At 47.8% G+C, this 17,388-nt stretch overlaps 1 protein-coding gene across 2 annotated transcripts in view; it reads right to left on the bottom strand.

Moving 5' to 3' along the window:
* Window positions 1-1,973: 1,973 nt before the first annotated feature.
* The window catches only part of LOC132143586 (FERM and PDZ domain-containing protein 1), a 53,041-nt gene continuing 37,626 nt past the window's right edge, over window positions 1,974-17,388 (bottom strand). For both annotated transcript variants that reach the window (XM_059553944.1, XM_059553943.1), the window contains exons 16-17: window positions 12,384-17,128; window positions 1,974-2,098 (exon numbers count right to left, since the gene is read on the bottom strand). In XM_059553944.1, coding sequence (XP_059409927.1) covers window positions 14,463-17,128 — 2,666 coding nt within the window. In that variant the 3' untranslated portion in view covers window positions 1,974-2,098; window positions 12,384-14,462. The remainder of the gene's footprint in view (window positions 2,099-12,383; window positions 17,129-17,388) is intronic.

Raw genomic sequence — 17,388 nt, forward strand, 5'->3', positions numbered from 1 at the left:
CGACTAGTTAAAAAACGGTCGTCCAGCTTCGAAGAAGGTTGGGCCTTGGCCTTCTCAACCTCCCATTCCAGCCCCAATGTACCCACCGCACGAGAAAACCACGTCCAACAGCTCACTGTAGGAGGGGGAAACACGCCTCTCCTGTCCACTAGGAGGGAGAGGGCTGGTGTCGGCCGCGAAGTCCTCAGACCCAGAGGCCGCGGTGGATAGAACGTCGTCATCATGGCGGTCACAACGGAAGGAGATGGCAGTACATGCCTCCGGTGTGGGCCGTAAATCCTCACAGGAAAAGACGACAGGCTCAATAAAAGTTTTCCTTTGCACTAGGGTAGGGGAGAGCGAGCGATGTCGAGAATATTCCAGCGCTGAGTTGTCCTCAAAATCCATGTCGCATGTGTCACCCCAAGCTATCACCTCGTGCGGTGCCTCGGCAGTCGCAGAAGTGATATGGCGGGGGTTAGACACGGGGGCGACATCGGAAAAAACATCTACCCTCGAGCGCAGCACTCTGAGCTGCAGGCCATCGCAATGGGGGCATGAAGAAAGGCCGCTAAGCGCCACCTGTGCGTGGTGTAAGCCTAGGCAAACTACGCACCTGTCATGAGTGTCCACCTTCACGATGTAACTGGTACACGGCTCTTTGCACTTTCTAAAACTCATTGCGTCCGCGGAGAGGAGTATACTGCTCGTGATGATCGCTGTTGAACGCGAGATAATAGGGCACAGAAGATTCGCTTCGTTACTGAAGGAATGAAATCTGAGTTAAATGGCGTGCGGCACCAGGTATATATATGCATACGCATGCATGGGCGGTGCCACGCGCTATTTGGCCAATAGGATTGGCGGGATGGTATAGGGTTTCAGACATTCGTCACACCGAAGATGTTCCCATACGTGGCGACGTCACCGCAGCATCGAAGTGACCCATGAAAGGGAAATATATATTTTATTATGACATTTTATCAAGTCTTGTTTTCTATGGAAACAGAAATTGGCATGCGAGCATGTTGCTGACAGATTGGCCCACCTCACTACCTTACTCACAAGATCCCCAAAATACAAGGTAAATAAATATAATCTCTTCTGTGTCATTGTTCATTGTGAGTCCTTACCATACATCTTAGTAATTCTGTACTTTGAACTACATTTAAACATTTTAATTAGTTTAATTCGTGTATATAGAGATGCTAAGGGTCAAAACTAATAAAAAAAAAAATAATAAAAAAAAACAATAAAATATTGTACCACAGCAAATATAGGTGTTGAGGTAAAGAACTTGTATTGCGGTAGAGACAAGTTCAAGGTTTACTGTATATTAAATTACAAATATTCAGATATTCAAATATTGCAATTAATACTATTTACTTTTACTGTTGTTCTCTACATACAGTAGCCTGTTTTTTATTTCATGGCACTTTAACATTGGGTCCTTACCGACACAAGATGTCATTACCACTGCTATGCTTTTCTATTTATTTATATTTTTCATATTTGTATTTGCAAAAAAATATTTGAACAATTTAGTTGAGATGATTTACAAATTTAAATTGCAACATTTGTCATGAAAAGCTAAATATGTCATGTTTAGTGTGGAAACAACTTACTAACCTGATTACTGTCTAAATTTTACATGGCATTGGGAAAACCATGAAATTTTCTAATTTGTATATAATTTTTTAATATCAGTATTTACAAAACTGCACAAAATTTGAAAAATCAATTAAAATATATTACCTTTTTGTAGAAATTAAAAAATTCACAGGTTGATTATTTTTTTACTTTTGGATAGACAAAAGTACCAGTAGTTGCAGAAACACCCATTTACGTTTTTTTTTATGTCCAAAAAATTACCAGTGTTTCTTTAGGGATAGCATATGCATAGCAAAAATGTACAACCTCATCCGTTAAAACAACAACAACAATGACAATAATAATAATAAATTAAATAAATCTGTGACCATGGAGATATTGCAGATAGCCAATGAACATGCTTTAAAACCTATTCTCCAACTCCATTTAAATTGTATGTGTGATATTATTATGGTATTCTAAGAATCAATAGTACGTTTGTAAAAAAAAAAAAAGATTAAAATGAAGACTTAATGTCACACCCAGGGGCTGGCTATGCTTTAACTAAGCCACACCCCTTCTCAACTTCCACCTCGAGGAGGTCCCCAAACCCGACCCAATGGCCAAGCAACACGAGAACAAGTAAGTGATAAAACAATCTTTATTTAAATATTTAAAAATAGCTTAGGGAATAGGGAAAGGGCAATTAAAACTAAACTCTGACTCGGCCCTCCAGATGGGCTATGGCCGGGAAGAGGTCAGGGAGCAAGGGGGCCACGGGGATCCGGGGCGTGGGGCTCGGGCCCCGGCCTGAGTCTTAGGTATCCGTAGCGCCCTCCTTCTTCCTCCTCTTCGCTGAATACAGCTCACGGTAAGTACTGGTTCACTCAGTTCGTTCTCGAGGTGCCCACTCTCTTTCTCTTCCTCCACAGGCAACGGCTCTTCGCTGATTACAGCTCACAGTAAGTACTGATTCACCCAGTTCGTTCCTTGGGTGCTCACGCTCTTTCTCTTTCTCCACAGGCAACGGCTGGGACACACAGGCACAGTTAGTTCAGCTTGGTTTTGCTCTCACCTCTTCGCTGATTACAGCTCACAGTAAGTACTGGTTCACACAGTTCGTTCCTTGGGTGCTCACTCGCTTTCTCTTTCTCCACAGGCAGCGGCTGGGACACACAGGCACAGTTAGTTCAGCTTGGTTTTGCTCTCACCTCTTCGCTGATTACAGCTCACAGTAAGTACTGGTTCACACAGTTCGTTCCTTGGGTGCTCACTCGCTTTCTCTTTCTCCACAGGCAGCGGCGTAAGTACAGGTTCCCTCAGTCTCTCCTCGTGTTACCCACTCTCTCTCCTTTTCTCTCCACAGGTATCAACTTGGGCACAATAGCACAGTTAGTTTGCTTTGAATGGCTCTCACCTCTGGGCTGGACACAGCGTACTGTAAGTACAGGGTTCGCTCTATTCCTCCTCGTGTTATTCACTCTCTCTCTCCTTTCCTCTCCACAGGTATCAACTTGGGCACAATAGCACAGTTAGTTTGCTTTGAATGGCTCTCACCTCTGGGCTGGACACAGCGTACTGTAAGTACAGGGTTCGCTCTATTCCTCCTCGTGTTATTCACTCTCTCTCCTTTTCTCTCCACAGGTATCAACTTGGGCACAATAGCACAGTTAGTTTGCTTTGAATGGCTCTCACCTCTGGGCTGGACACAGCGTACTGTAAGTACAGGGTTCGCTCTATTCCTCCTCGTGTTATTCCCTCTCTCTCCTTTTCTCTCCACAGATATCAACTTGGGCACAATAGCACAGTTAGTTTGCTTTGAATGGCTCTCACCTCTGGGCTGGACACAGCGTACTGTAAGTACAGGGTTCGCTCTATTCCTCCTCGTGTTATTCACTCTCTCTCCTTTTTTCTCCACAGGTATCAACTTGGGCACAATAGCACAGTTAGTTTGCTTTGAATGGCTCTCACCTCTGGGCTGGACACAGCGTACTGTAAGTACAGGGTTCGCTCTATTCCTCCTCGTGTTATTCACTCTCTCTCCTTTTCTCTCCACAGGTATCAACTTGGGCACAATAGCACAGTTAGTTTGCTTTGAATGGCTCTCACCTCTGGGCTGGACACAGCGTACTGTAAGTACAGGGTTCGCTCTATTCCTCCTCGTGTTATTCCCTCTCTCTCCTTTTCTCTCCACAGATATCAACTTGGGCACAATAGCACCGTTAGTTTGCTTTGAATGGCTCTCACCTCTGGGCTGAACACAGCGCACTGTAAGTACAGGTTTCCTCTGTTTCTCCTTGTGTTACTCACTCTCTTTCCTTTCCTCTCCACAGGTATCAACTTAGACACAAAACACAGTTACTCTGCTTTGGATGGCTTTCACCTCTGGGCTGGACACAGCGTACCGTGCTATCTCCGGAGATCTGAAGCACGCTCACAACATATACTGTACTGAACTAGGCTAGGGCCAGCAATCTCCTTGTCCTCCCACGCCGAAGTGCGTGAAGGCGGGGGTTTATCTGACAGGACACACGGCAATACACAGCAGCCCACAGCAATATACAACACCACGTCAAAATTATAGGTTTTCACAGCACGAAGACTCACCCACCACACTCAGTGTACGGAAAGGACACCCGTCTTCCTTCACTTCGCTTGGTTCGGATCTGGCGATGGAATATGCGGCCTAGCTAGTGATGTCGTCGTTGCGACTACTTCAATAAGTATTCCTTCGGCTCTCCCACCACACTATATTAGGGGTAGGGCCACCCTCCTCCTCCTGGAGAGATCTACACAACGCCAGGTCAATATACAGGGCACTTTCGACTGGCTCTTAGTACTCACATCAATGCCACTTCCAATCCCCTTTTTCACGTCGTCTCAGTTCGCCGTATAATCTGTTCACTTCTCAACCTTTAAGGTTCGCGATGTCTTCACAATCATACAATTCCAGCCTGAGGGAGAGAGAGAGTTAGACAGCTACCAGCAGCGTACCAAGACGGGCACAACCCAGTGCTTCACACACACCAAAGAGAGCCTCCCAGACTGTGAAATAACTTGGCCTTAAGTACTGCCTTGTCCAGCGTATCCTCCAATCACCAACCGCTGTCCCTAACTAGGCACAGGTGCATCGAATTCCCTGATTTTCCTTCTTACGGCGCTACCGGAAGTTCCGGTGTTCTGTTTTTCCGGTCCGGGCGGAAACACTTCCGGGCGGAACCAAACTTCCCGAATTTTGGTTCCGCCCCTAAAGATCGTCACCTTGTGACATCCTCCCCCGCCAATCCGTTCTAGTCCCTAGAACGTCCTCGGGCTGTCCACTCCCCATAGCGGGCAGGGGGTCGGCCTCGGTTCTCTCGCTGGGATCGTCTCACTGGTGAATCGGGCTCAGCTTGTTCAGGGGCTGCTTCTGGTTCTCTCGGGGCGATCGGGGGTGGTGCCACCACGGGTCTCCCTGGTACCACAGCCCAACCTTCAATCCAGGGGGCCGCTGGTACAGGTTCCGTGGGGACTTCTTCCACGGCTTCAGGGTAGTTAGGGCATGGGCGAATCATGTTCCGGTGCACCACACGGTCGGGGCCTGACTTCCCTTCTGGCCGGATGGTATAGACCGGCTGCCCCGGCCTCTGCTGCCGGCAGACTACATAAGGGGTGGCCTCCCAACGGTCACTCAGTTTCCCCTTCCCCTGCCGCCGATTATCTCTCACCAACACCCTCTCTCCTGGCAGTAGAGGGGCTTCTCTAGCAGTCCGATCATACAACCGCTTACTTTTCTCTCCTGCCGTCTGTATCCTTTTCGACACCTGCTCGTAGGCGAAATGCAAGCGCTGGTGATGGCGCCCCACCCACTCCGTTACACTTGCTTCCTCTTGGTCGGCTATCACTCCTAGGACCAGGTCAGTAGGCATTCGTATGTGTCTGCCAAACATCAGGTAAGTGGGAGCGTAACCCGTAGTACTATGTATACTGTTGTTATAGGCCTGTAGGAGGTTTGGCAAGGCACTCACCCAATCGTCCTGCCGTTGTTGGTCCAAGGTCCCCAGCAGCCCCAATAGGGTCTGATTGAATCTCTCACAGCCGCCGTTCCCCTGAGGATGATACGAAGTGGTGTGAGTTTTCGTGCAACCGTACAACTGGCATAGTTCTCTAATTACCCTGGACTCAAAGTTGGCTCCTTGATCGGAGTGCAGAAACTCCGGGCATCCGAACGTCTGGAAGACGGCCCGCCATAAAACTGTAGCGGTGGTGGTTGCAGTCTGGTCGAGGGTGGGGATAGCCCAAGCGTACTTTGTGAACAAATCCGTTATTACCAAGATGTTCTGGTAGCGATCTCGTGGTCGGCCCAGTGTCAAGAAGTCCATAGCCATGATATGAAGGGGGGCCTTCGCATGGATGGGTACCATTGGCGCTCGGACCTCCCGTCTGGACTTAAACAATATGCATCTCGGGCAAGCTTGAATTAGGGCGTGCACCGATGCCTCTAGCCCGGGCCAAAAGAAGAATCTCCTAAGCAGGGACACGGTCCTCTCCTGTCCCTGATGCCCCAACTGGTTGTGGTACGCCGAAACTAAAGCCGTTACCTCATCTGCGGGTACCACGATCTGGCGTACTTCTTCGCCCAACTTCGGGTCACTGACCCTTCTGCACAAAACGCCATCTCTCAGCTCCAGCCTGTCCCATTGCCCCAGCAGCCTCCTCCCAGTATCCGTCTGGGCTAACCTCTCCGCTGGCGTCAGCCGTCGGCCCTGTTCCAGCCATTCTCTTACCAGCCGCACATCTTGATCCCTGGCCTGTCTCTCCCTCCACCGACGGGGATCCCATCCCCAGTTCTCAGGCACGGCCTCTTGTCTGCTGCCTGGTGCCTCTACTGCTCCTACCATATAGCCCTCCTCCGGGCTGGCCCCTCCGGGGCTTTCCGCTTCGGGCAGCCTTGAGAGGACGTCCGCGTTCATGTGTTCACGCCCTGGTCGGTACTGTAGTTGATAGTCAAAGTTGGCCAGTTGGGCCACCCACCGCTGCTCCACGGCTCCCAGCTTCGCCGTCTGTAAGTGTACTAATGGGTTATTGTCTGTAATGATCGTCACCTTGGCACCCCAGAGGTAGTCTTTAAATTTCTCACTTAGGGCCCACTTCAACGCCAGCAGCTCCAATTTGAAAGAACTATAGTTCGCATCGTTCCTCTCGGCTGGGTGGAGGCTCCGGCTGGCGTACGCGATGACCCTCTCAACTCCGTCCTGCCGTTGAGCCAACACCGCTCCCAGCCCGAGATTGCTGGCATCTGTATACAAAAGGAATGGTTTTGTGAAATCTGCGTATGCCAAGATAGGGGCCTGTAGCAGCTCCTGCTTCAATGTCTGGAACGCCGACTCACAATTTGCATCCCAGTCTACGTTGGGCGACCCCCGGCCCCGGTTACGACCTGTGCCAACCAGCAACTGATTAAGGGGTTTAGCAATTTTTGAAAAGTCCTTTATGAAACGCCTATAGTATCCCACAAATCCTAAAAAGGATCGCACTTGCCTCACTGTCCTCGGGGCCTTCCAGTCCTTCACGGCCGATACCTTTCCAGGATCTACGGACACTCCAGCCGCACTGACCACGTGGCCCAGAAAGTTGACTTCTCTCCGTAGTAAGTGACACTTATTGGGCTGTAGTTTCAATCCGTACTTCTCCATGGCCCGAAAGACTTCCTCGAGGTGCCTCAGGTGTGAATCAAAATCTGGGGAGTAGACAATCACATCATCCAGGTAAACTAATACTGACTCCATTAACTGACCTCCCAAGCACCGCTGCATCAGCCGCTGGAAGGTGGCCGGAGCGTTACAGAGCCCGAAAGGCATCCGGTCCCATTCAAATAGTCCAAACGGGGTTGTAAAGGCAGTCTTCTCCCGGTCTGCTTCGGCCACCTGCACCTGCCAGTAGCCACTGGCCAAATCTAGGGTAGAGTACCATGCCGACTGCGTGAGGCTGGCAAGCGAATCTTCGATCCGTGGCAAAGGGAAAGCGTCTTTCTTAGTCACGAGGTTCAGCTTACGGTAGTCCACGCAGAATCTCCAAGCCCCCGTCTTCTTTTGCACCAGCACTATGGGGGCCGCCCACGGGCTGCTGCTTTCCCTAACAACTCCTTGCTTCAGCATGCCTTGCAGGAGTGTACGTACCTCGGTATACAAAGTGGGCGGAATTGGGCGATACCTCTCCCGGCTGGGCCCTGCATCCCCGGTAGGTATATGATGTTGTACCACCTGGGTGCATCCGTAGTCTTCATCGTGGGTGGCGAACACATGCTGCCATCTCCGAAGGAGGGCCTGTAACTTCTGTGTCTGTGCCTGCTCTAAATCCTCCCCTTGTAACGACTCACCCGCCAGGTGGCTCGGCACACTCCTCTCCATACCACCCCATGGGGTGTCTACTTGTGTCAGGGCCACCTCGATGACAGTGGGGCACACCTGACGAAAACTAATATCCCTCTCTTCCCTTACTTGGTGGGATGTAACCGTTGTCAGACGGGCTAATCGTTGGTGCCGATGTAGTTGCACCGCGTATGGATGTACATTCCGTATCCTCACGGGGACTCTCCCCCGCCGGACCGTCGATAGTCCTCGTGCCACTTCCACTTGTGGACAATCCACATGGGGCTCCACCAGCACCCACTCTTCTGGGCCCGCTCTTCGGGGCGGTACTCGCGCCCACACAACAGCCTCACTTTTTGCGGGGACAGACAAAGCAAAACGACACATCACTCTTCCTACCTCTTCCTGTTCCCTGCGGACTTGGCTCATTTGCACCCTTCGACAGTCAGCTACCACACACTCCCACTTGGGCCTCTCTGCAGGTGGTATCTTCGATACGGGCCTAGCCCGAAATAGCTCTTCCCAGCAATCAGCGAGGACATTCATGCCCAACAGGGCTCGATGTGCACCCAGACAATGGTCTTGCACGATAATCACACCTTTCTGGGGGACCATCACTCCGTGAACCTCTAGGTCCGTCAATCGGTAGCCAATATATGGGATGTCGAGGCCGTTTGCGCCCTTCAGAGTAAGCCAGGGGGCCTCCGCCCCTGGTGCCCCTTGTTTCCCAAACACTTCTTCGGATAAACTCTCAGCAAACAACGTCACTTGGGAGCCTGTGTCTACCAGGCATTGAATCTCCTTGCCGCACACTCTCACCTTCGCCACGGGGCTACGCCCAATCATCTGGCTCCTAGAGCCATATCCTCTTCCAGGGTCTTCTCGAGGGGTCCCGGCCACACGACCCACAGTGGCCGGCCGTGGTTCCTCCCGCGCCCGTCCTTGGCGCAATTCTCCTACGAGGGCTTTAGACAGTTCAGACATCTGATCGCGGACATCTTTCAAAAGTTCAGCCTTCAGTGCTTGCTTCCAGTCAGGGCCTCCGGGTTGTGCTGGTGCTACTTCACTGACAACCGCACACACTGGGGAACCACTCACCTCAGTCTCATCACCTTCCAGGGCCAGTGCCTCTTTCTTCAGATCTTCGAACGTAAGACCCGGGTCCCTTCGAAACTGGATACGTAGGCTCTGTCTCACCGGACCCTCCTTCAACCCCAGAAGAAACTGGTCCCGCAATAGAGTCTCTCCATCTCCCAACCCGTGGTCCCGACGGGTCTGTAGTCGGGCGAATTGCTCTCGCAACCTCAGGGCGAAAGCTCTAATCGGTTGGCGGGGGCCCTGCTTACAATTGAAGAACTGGGAGCGAAGGGCAGCTACGGGGGTGTGGTCACCATACTGTTCAGTGAGGAACTGGAACACGGTTTGGGCGTTGGCTCTAACGGCTTCGGGGGCGGCATGCACCTCTCGCCGCGCTTCTCCATCCAGGGAGTTTAACACAAACTGAAGCCGCTGGGCTGCACTAAGGCCCTGTAGGTCGGCCAAGTACTCTAGTTGAGCCTTCCATTCAGACAATCGTACCTCGGATTCTGTCCCCCCATATTTTTGAATCCAGGGGCTCCCCATAAAAACGGGCATGGCACGGGGTTGGGCTGAAAGCCCCGCGTTGTCGGTCATTGGACGACCTTGGTTACTCAACTCGAGGTGGAAACCCTGCCGACTACGCCAAATCTGTCACACCCAGGGGCTGGCTATGCTTTAACTAAGCCACACCCCTTCTCAACTTCCACCTCGAGGAGGTCCCCAAACCCGACCCAATGGCCAAGCAACACGAGAACAAGTAAGTGATAAAACAATCTTTATTTAAATATTTAAAAATAGCTTAGGGAATAGGGAAAGGGCAATTAAAACTAAACTCTGACTCGGCCCTCCAGATGGGCTATGGCCGGGAAGAGGTCAGGGAGCAAGGGGGCCACGGGGATCCGGGGCGTGGGGCTCGGGCCCCGGCCTGAGTCTTAGGTATCCGTAGCGCCCTCCTTCTTCCTCCTCTTCGCTGAATACAGCTCACGGTAAGTACTGGTTCACTCAGTTCGTTCTCGAGGTGCCCACTCTCTTTCTCTTCCTCCACAGGCAACGGCTCTTCGCTGATTACAGCTCACAGTAAGTACTGATTCACCCAGTTCGTTCCTTGGGTGCTCACGCTCTTTCTCTTTCTCCACAGGCAACGGCTGGGACACACAGGCACAGTTAGTTCAGCTTGGTTTTGCTCTCACCTCTTCGCTGATTACAGCTCACAGTAAGTACTGGTTCACACAGTTCGTTCCTTGGGTGCTCACTCGCTTTCTCTTTCTCCACAGGCAGCGGCTGGGACACACAGGCACAGTTAGTTCAGCTTGGTTTTGCTCTCACCTCTTCGCTGATTACAGCTCACAGTAAGTACTGGTTCACACAGTTCGTTCCTTGGGTGCTCACTCGCTTTCTCTTTCTCCACAGGCAGCGGCGTAAGTACAGGTTCCCTCAGTCTCTCCTCGTGTTACCCACTCTCTCTCCTTTTCTCTCCACAGGTATCAACTTGGGCACAATAGCACAGTTAGTTTGCTTTGAATGGCTCTCACCTCTGGGCTGGACACAGCGTACTGTAAGTACAGGGTTCGCTCTATTCCTCCTCGTGTTATTCACTCTCTCTCTCCTTTCCTCTCCACAGGTATCAACTTGGGCACAATAGCACAGTTAGTTTGCTTTGAATGGCTCTCACCTCTGGGCTGGACACAGCGTACTGTAAGTACAGGGTTCGCTCTATTCCTCCTCGTGTTATTCACTCTCTCTCCTTTTCTCTCCACAGGTATCAACTTGGGCACAATAGCACAGTTAGTTTGCTTTGAATGGCTCTCACCTCTGGGCTGGACACAGCGTACTGTAAGTACAGGGTTCGCTCTATTCCTCCTCGTGTTATTCCCTCTCTCTCCTTTTCTCTCCACAGATATCAACTTGGGCACAATAGCACAGTTAGTTTGCTTTGAATGGCTCTCACCTCTGGGCTGGACACAGCGTACTGTAAGTACAGGGTTCGCTCTATTCCTCCTCGTGTTATTCACTCTCTCTCCTTTTTTCTCCACAGGTATCAACTTGGGCACAATAGCACAGTTAGTTTGCTTTGAATGGCTCTCACCTCTGGGCTGGACACAGCGTACTGTAAGTACAGGGTTCGCTCTATTCCTCCTCGTGTTATTCACTCTCTCTCCTTTTCTCTCCACAGGTATCAACTTGGGCACAATAGCACAGTTAGTTTGCTTTGAATGGCTCTCACCTCTGGGCTGGACACAGCGTACTGTAAGTACAGGGTTCGCTCTATTCCTCCTCGTGTTATTCCCTCTCTCTCCTTTTCTCTCCACAGATATCAACTTGGGCACAATAGCACCGTTAGTTTGCTTTGAATGGCTCTCACCTCTGGGCTGAACACAGCGCACTGTAAGTACAGGTTTCCTCTGTTTCTCCTTGTGTTACTCACTCTCTTTCCTTTCCTCTCCACAGGTATCAACTTAGACACAAAACACAGTTACTCTGCTTTGGATGGCTTTCACCTCTGGGCTGGACACAGCGTACCGTGCTATCTCCGGAGATCTGAAGCACGCTCACAACATATACTGTACTGAACTAGGCTAGGGCCAGCAATCTCCTTGTCCTCCCACGCCGAAGTGCGTGAAGGCGGGGGTTTATCTGACAGGACACACGGCAATACACAGCAGCCCACAGCAATATACAACACCACGTCAAAATTATAGGTTTTCACAGCACGAAGACTCACCCACCACACTCAGTGTACGGAAAGGACACCCGTCTTCCTTCACTTCGCTTGGTTCGGATCTGGCGATGGAATATGCGGCCTAGCTAGTGATGTCGTCGTTGCGACTACTTCAATAAGTATTCCTTCGGCTCTCCCACCACACTATATTAGGGGTAGGGCCACCCTCCTCCTCCTGGAGAGATCTACACAACGCCAGGTCAATATACAGGGCACTTTCGACTGGCTCTTAGTACTCACATCAATGCCACTTCCAATCCCCTTTTTCACGTCGTCTCAGTTCGCCGTATAATCTGTTCACTTCTCAACCTTTAAGGTTCGCGATGTCTTCACAATCATACAATTCCAGCCTGAGGGAGAGAGAGAGTTAGACAGCTACCAGCAGCGTACCAAGACGGGCACAACCCAGTGCTTCACACACACCAAAGAGAGCCTCCCAGACTGTGAAATAACTTGGCCTTAAGTACTGCCTTGTCCAGCGTATCCTCCAATCACCAACCGCTGTCCCTAACTAGGCACAGGTGCATCGAATTCCCTGATTTTCCTTCTTACGGCGCTACCGGAAGTTCCGGTGTTCTGTTTTTCCGGTCCGGGCGGAAACACTTCCGGGCGGAACCAAACTTCCCGAATTTTGGTTCCGCCCCTAAAGATCGTCACCTTGTGACATTAACATTACTAACCTAATAAAACTTGACTCACATGGTGCTGGGCTGCCTCAAATCTATTTTCTAAATTAATTTTGTTATAATCTGTGAACAAGTAATCTGTGACTATGTTTCTTTTCTTTCTTTCTTTCTTTTTCTTTCCTTTTTTATTGAACTTGTAATGTTTAATTAAAATGTCATAATTGGACCTTCCGGTGAAAATGACAGACTTCTCTCTGGCGATGCATGCAGGACTTTATTCAGTCATTTGGTCCTTTTAAATCCCACCCCTTCAACCTTGTGTTCATCTGCCTGGGCAAAACCCACTTATTTAGGTGTCAGTGATAAATCCATTGTCCCATAATAGTCAGTGCAACATAAAAAAAAAAATATTGACTGGTAGGCAGAGTTGATGCAAAGGCTGTTAAAATGTATTGGTACTTATATGGAAGATAAGTGAAGTCTAATTAATAAAACATACATTCTCCATTAATGGGGTGAATACTGCATTACAAAGCCATTTTTCATTACTATAACCATTCATTCTCTCGCTGGTCATTCTTTCAATCATGCATTAATTTTTTTACATGCAGCCCACTATTTCCAAGGTATACAGTATGTCTATGGCTTACAGCATGCCTTATAGGAAGAGAGTGCATGGCAGCTTTTGGGTATTCAGACACATGTACTGGTGGGTAAAGTACTTTGCATTTAATTAATCCATTTAATATTCTGTCACACTCAAATTTGTAATTTTCCACTTCTGTCAGTTTTCAAACATTTTCTAGAATAATTTGATCATTGTAAGGCCATGTACACACGTACACGGGTATTTTTACAAACTGAGTTTTTCCTTCTTCCATAAAAAAAATCTCTGTCCATAAGAAAATGCAAACGCATGCTATGATGCACTGTCAAGAGCATGCCAAGCCAACATGTGGCGATATAATCGAAACCGTAAAGCCATGTTGGCCAATCAAAAGCCGTAAAAAGTTCCCAGTAGGCGGAGATAACAGCGCTGGCTCCGACGTCACAAGCCAAAAAAGCTGGTTTCGGTGTTTACACAAAAACACTGCAACCGGAGTTTTTGAAAATCTTCAACCTGCAGGTGTTTTCAAAAATGTTCCATTTCAGTGAAGTGGTGCTCCGTTTGTGTGTGGAAGAACACGTGGACAAAACACGTAAAAAAGCTACAGTTTTAAAAATAATTGTGTTCGTGTGGGCAGGGCCTAAGATTATGAGTGCTGTTTTGGGAAAACTGGAGAGGGAGGAATGACTGAAAAGGAAAAACTTATCAGTGAGAAATAAACTAAAAAAATATTCTGTTTTTCCATAAAAATAATCCAATGATGCAAATAAATCTCCCTTCTTGAAGTTATAACTGTAAAGCATGTGCAAAAGTTAATATAAAGTATTGTGAATGAATCTACATTCACAACAAAATCATTCATCTGTAGGCTTTGGTTTATTATTCAAAAGGAACACATAGTCACATTACTGGCAACTCAAGTAAAATATTGCTTGTATTTAGTAAACATTTTTAACTCATTTTAACAGGTGATTATTGCAGAAAGCTTTTATAACATTCTCTAATAGACACTAGGTATAGCAGAGAGAAGAGAATATACTGTACGTGCATAAAATTGGTGAGAACAGTAGTGAGAAAGCAAGCAAGAGGGAACGAATGAGAGCAGAGAATGTTGAAAAATACATTACGCAATATCCCTGTCTATGCTTTCCTCATGAAGCAGAATAAATTACGGACAAACATAGTACAAAGACAGTTATGGTTTAGATTTACATTCAATACTAAATACTTAAACCCAACAAGCAAATACTGTAAAACAAGCTGTTTAATACCCTGTTTAGGAATTCTGTTCACAGTTCACTTGTCATCGTAGGTTAATCCATTCAAAACATTTAAATGGCAGGTTTTATGTTTCAGTGTCAGTATGTGTGAGAGTGACACTACCTTTGGACACTGCATCAGTGTTAATGTTATAGATCTCAACAGTTCTATTTGAAAAACATTTGAGTTATTTTGACTAGTTTCTTGCGGTTTGGAGGAAAAAAAACCTACTCAGTGTAACTCTTCAAAGGTCAAAGGGCAGTGAGAGTGCGAAAGAGCTGGGTGAGGCAGAAGACTGAAGTTGTTAGTGCAGTGCATTGGTGAGCCAGGAGTTTAATACTGAGATCATGACAAGTTTTTCTTTCTGTAGCAGTTCCCACTACCTCTGCTGCCTGAGCAAAGTCCTGATAAGTTTTTGCAACACCTGCTAGTCCTGTAAGTGCTTGGGCATGGCGCTCCCTGCATCGCTGGCAGCTAGAGAAACATAAGCACACACTTGTCAGCTGTAACAGTGAGCGGAAGCTTTCAGACAAAGACTGAAGTGTTTCCTCTGGCGTCTGCCCAACTCTGACCACGTGTTGGCATCCTGCTAAAAGCCCCCGAGCCTCTGCATGTAATCGCCTTTTGTTTTCTGAAAAGTGAGCCACACAGTTATCCCTGGGGTGCTCATGGATCCCATCTTGGTTCTTCATAGCACCAGCAAGAACACTTAAGAGGGTTTCCACATCCCTTTGCAAAGAAAGGAATCCTGTTGGTGGAAGGGGATATCGACGAGTCAACAGTGAAGTGATAGTATCTTCATGAAGGTCTGAAAGGAAGCAGTCAGGGGCATCCAATGGAGACAGAAGGGGACTGAGCTCTGTAGATGAAGAAACAGGCAGTATAAGATGAGGGAACAAGGGCAATGGAGAAGATGGAGAGAAAGATGCAGGGGATGCAGATAGCGAGGAAGGAGGGACAGATATCAGAACAGCATCCCCTGTTTCACCCTGGCTCGTTCTGCGAGAAAACTCATACACGGTGAGTTCATCATCGAAACTGGCGCTGTCAAGAACTCCACTGAAACAGTTGGTGTATACTGTATGGCAGGCCTCTAAAGGTGTTTGAGCACCTTCCATTACAGTGTCACACCCCATAGCCAGTACCGAGCTGCAGCTAAGGTCTGGTTTCTCATGTAGATTTGGGCTAGGCAAGGATTGTGGTTGGGCTATGGTAGGTTGGGACTTGCAGTTTGCAAAAACCCCACAACTAGAAGTGAAGTTATGGGCAGTTGTGCTTGAAGGAGGGTGGCTACATCCTTGTAACCCACTAGACATTACCACCCCCCAGGGTCTGTTTAGGCTCTGTGTAGTAACCACTACAGATGATGAGCTGACTTGGAGAGAGTTGCCTGCTTTGGAGCACAAGGGGGATATGGCTTTTACAGAAAACTCTTTAGGGTCAGTTTTGGTTTTCTGCTCCCCACATGCTTTAGCTCTAGTGTGGCTGACCTCTCTTAACCCCTCAATAACCTCAGTGACCTCTTCAGATACTATGGTAACCACTTTTACCTCTGTTACCTCAGGAGAACCTTCATTCAACGTTACATCCTCAGTTGCCTCTTCTGCTACTTCAACTTCATTTGTTTGTAGCTGTGTTTCTGAAAGTCTTCTTACAGGCTCATCACTGCCACTGCCATTAGAATTGGCATTTAACATTTCCTGGGAACATGATAAGTAGAGGGGAAGGTTCTGGATCTTTCCCCGCAATGTTGAGGCAGAGAGTCGCCCAAGGATGCTGGATGAACAGGGTGTACGAAGGAATCTTTGGGCTTGTTCATAAGATGGTATACTAGAAGATTGGTGTGAAGGGTCACAAGTATCTTCAGTCTCATCAGATTCTGGTCCTTTGACTCGCTTGGAAAATAAGTGCCTTGATGGGCAATGCGGTGCGCCGTTACCAAAAGATGCAGACATGCTTTGACTTCTGGTTCTCTCTATTGGCTCCACTGAGTGCTTTCCCATCCCAAATTGTAGATGCACAGTATTTTCATCTCTGTCTATATCAGGGCTTGTGGTGTAAGATATGCTTGGGACATGCAAGTAGGGTAAACTTGATGGGGATATCTGGCCTAGTCTTGGTAGTGAGCTGCTCTTTTGAGTCACTGAACTGCCTTGGAAAAAATCTTCCATTTGTTTGGTTACCTGATCATCTCTTTCATTAAATAAAACACTGCTATCACACTGTCCTCTGGACATATCAAAGAACAAGTGACCTCCAAACAGTCTCTCAACTAGACCTTCCACTGCACCTTCCTCTTGATCATCTCTATGGTTACTGGGGTTTTCTTCATCCTGTAGGTCTATTTGGGAGCGTACTGCTACTATAGTTGGTGATATAGTAGACATTAGTTCAGTGACTGATTTGAACTCCATGGAATCTGGTTCCATCTCTATAAGTTGCTGTTTCCGTTGATATGCTTTGTTTGAGTGTGTATCAGTAGGATTATGTAGTCCTGATCCATTGACTTTGGATGGGTAGATGGGTTTGGATTCCAGTTGCGCTGGTTCTCCTTCAGAATCAGTTAGGGATAAGACTGTAGGACATGGACCTTGATCTGAGCATCCACCATCAAAACATGCCATTCGGCCAGCACCTCGGTTCAGTGACATAGATCCATATTTTGGGATGCTATTTCCATAGCTGTTACCTAAATTATCTTGTTCTGGGAATGATACCAGGGATGTGTAATTTGTTTCCATGAATGAGCGACGCTTTTTGGATCTTTTGTTGAAATATGATGATTCAACTTGAGTAACCATTTTTCTTTCTTCCTTTTCTTTCCTCTCTAGATCCACTGCCTCTTGTTCACTTGCAAAGATGCCAATCCCCCTCAGGCTTAGTGTCTGTAATATGGTGCTTGATTCTGCAGAATTTTCTATGAAGAGAAATATCAGCAAATATATATGGTAAGTATTTCTTAGCAAATCTACACACAATTTTTTTGTGATGGGTACAGAGAACTAAATTTCACTTACTTCTTTAACTTTTACAACATGTCATAGAAATATTTTGAGAACATTTGAAGAGTTTTGTTCCAAAACACAATAAAAAATGGAGTTTCTGCCAAAATCAGTATTGTATCTGGTTGTTATTGAGAAATAAATGTTTAATTTCATGCGATATTATGAGTTATTA

This window comes from Carassius carassius, chromosome 7 (assembly GCF_963082965.1).
Source record: "Carassius carassius chromosome 7, fCarCar2.1, whole genome shotgun sequence".
NCBI classification, from domain to species: Eukaryota; Metazoa; Chordata; class Actinopteri; order Cypriniformes; family Cyprinidae; genus Carassius; species Carassius carassius.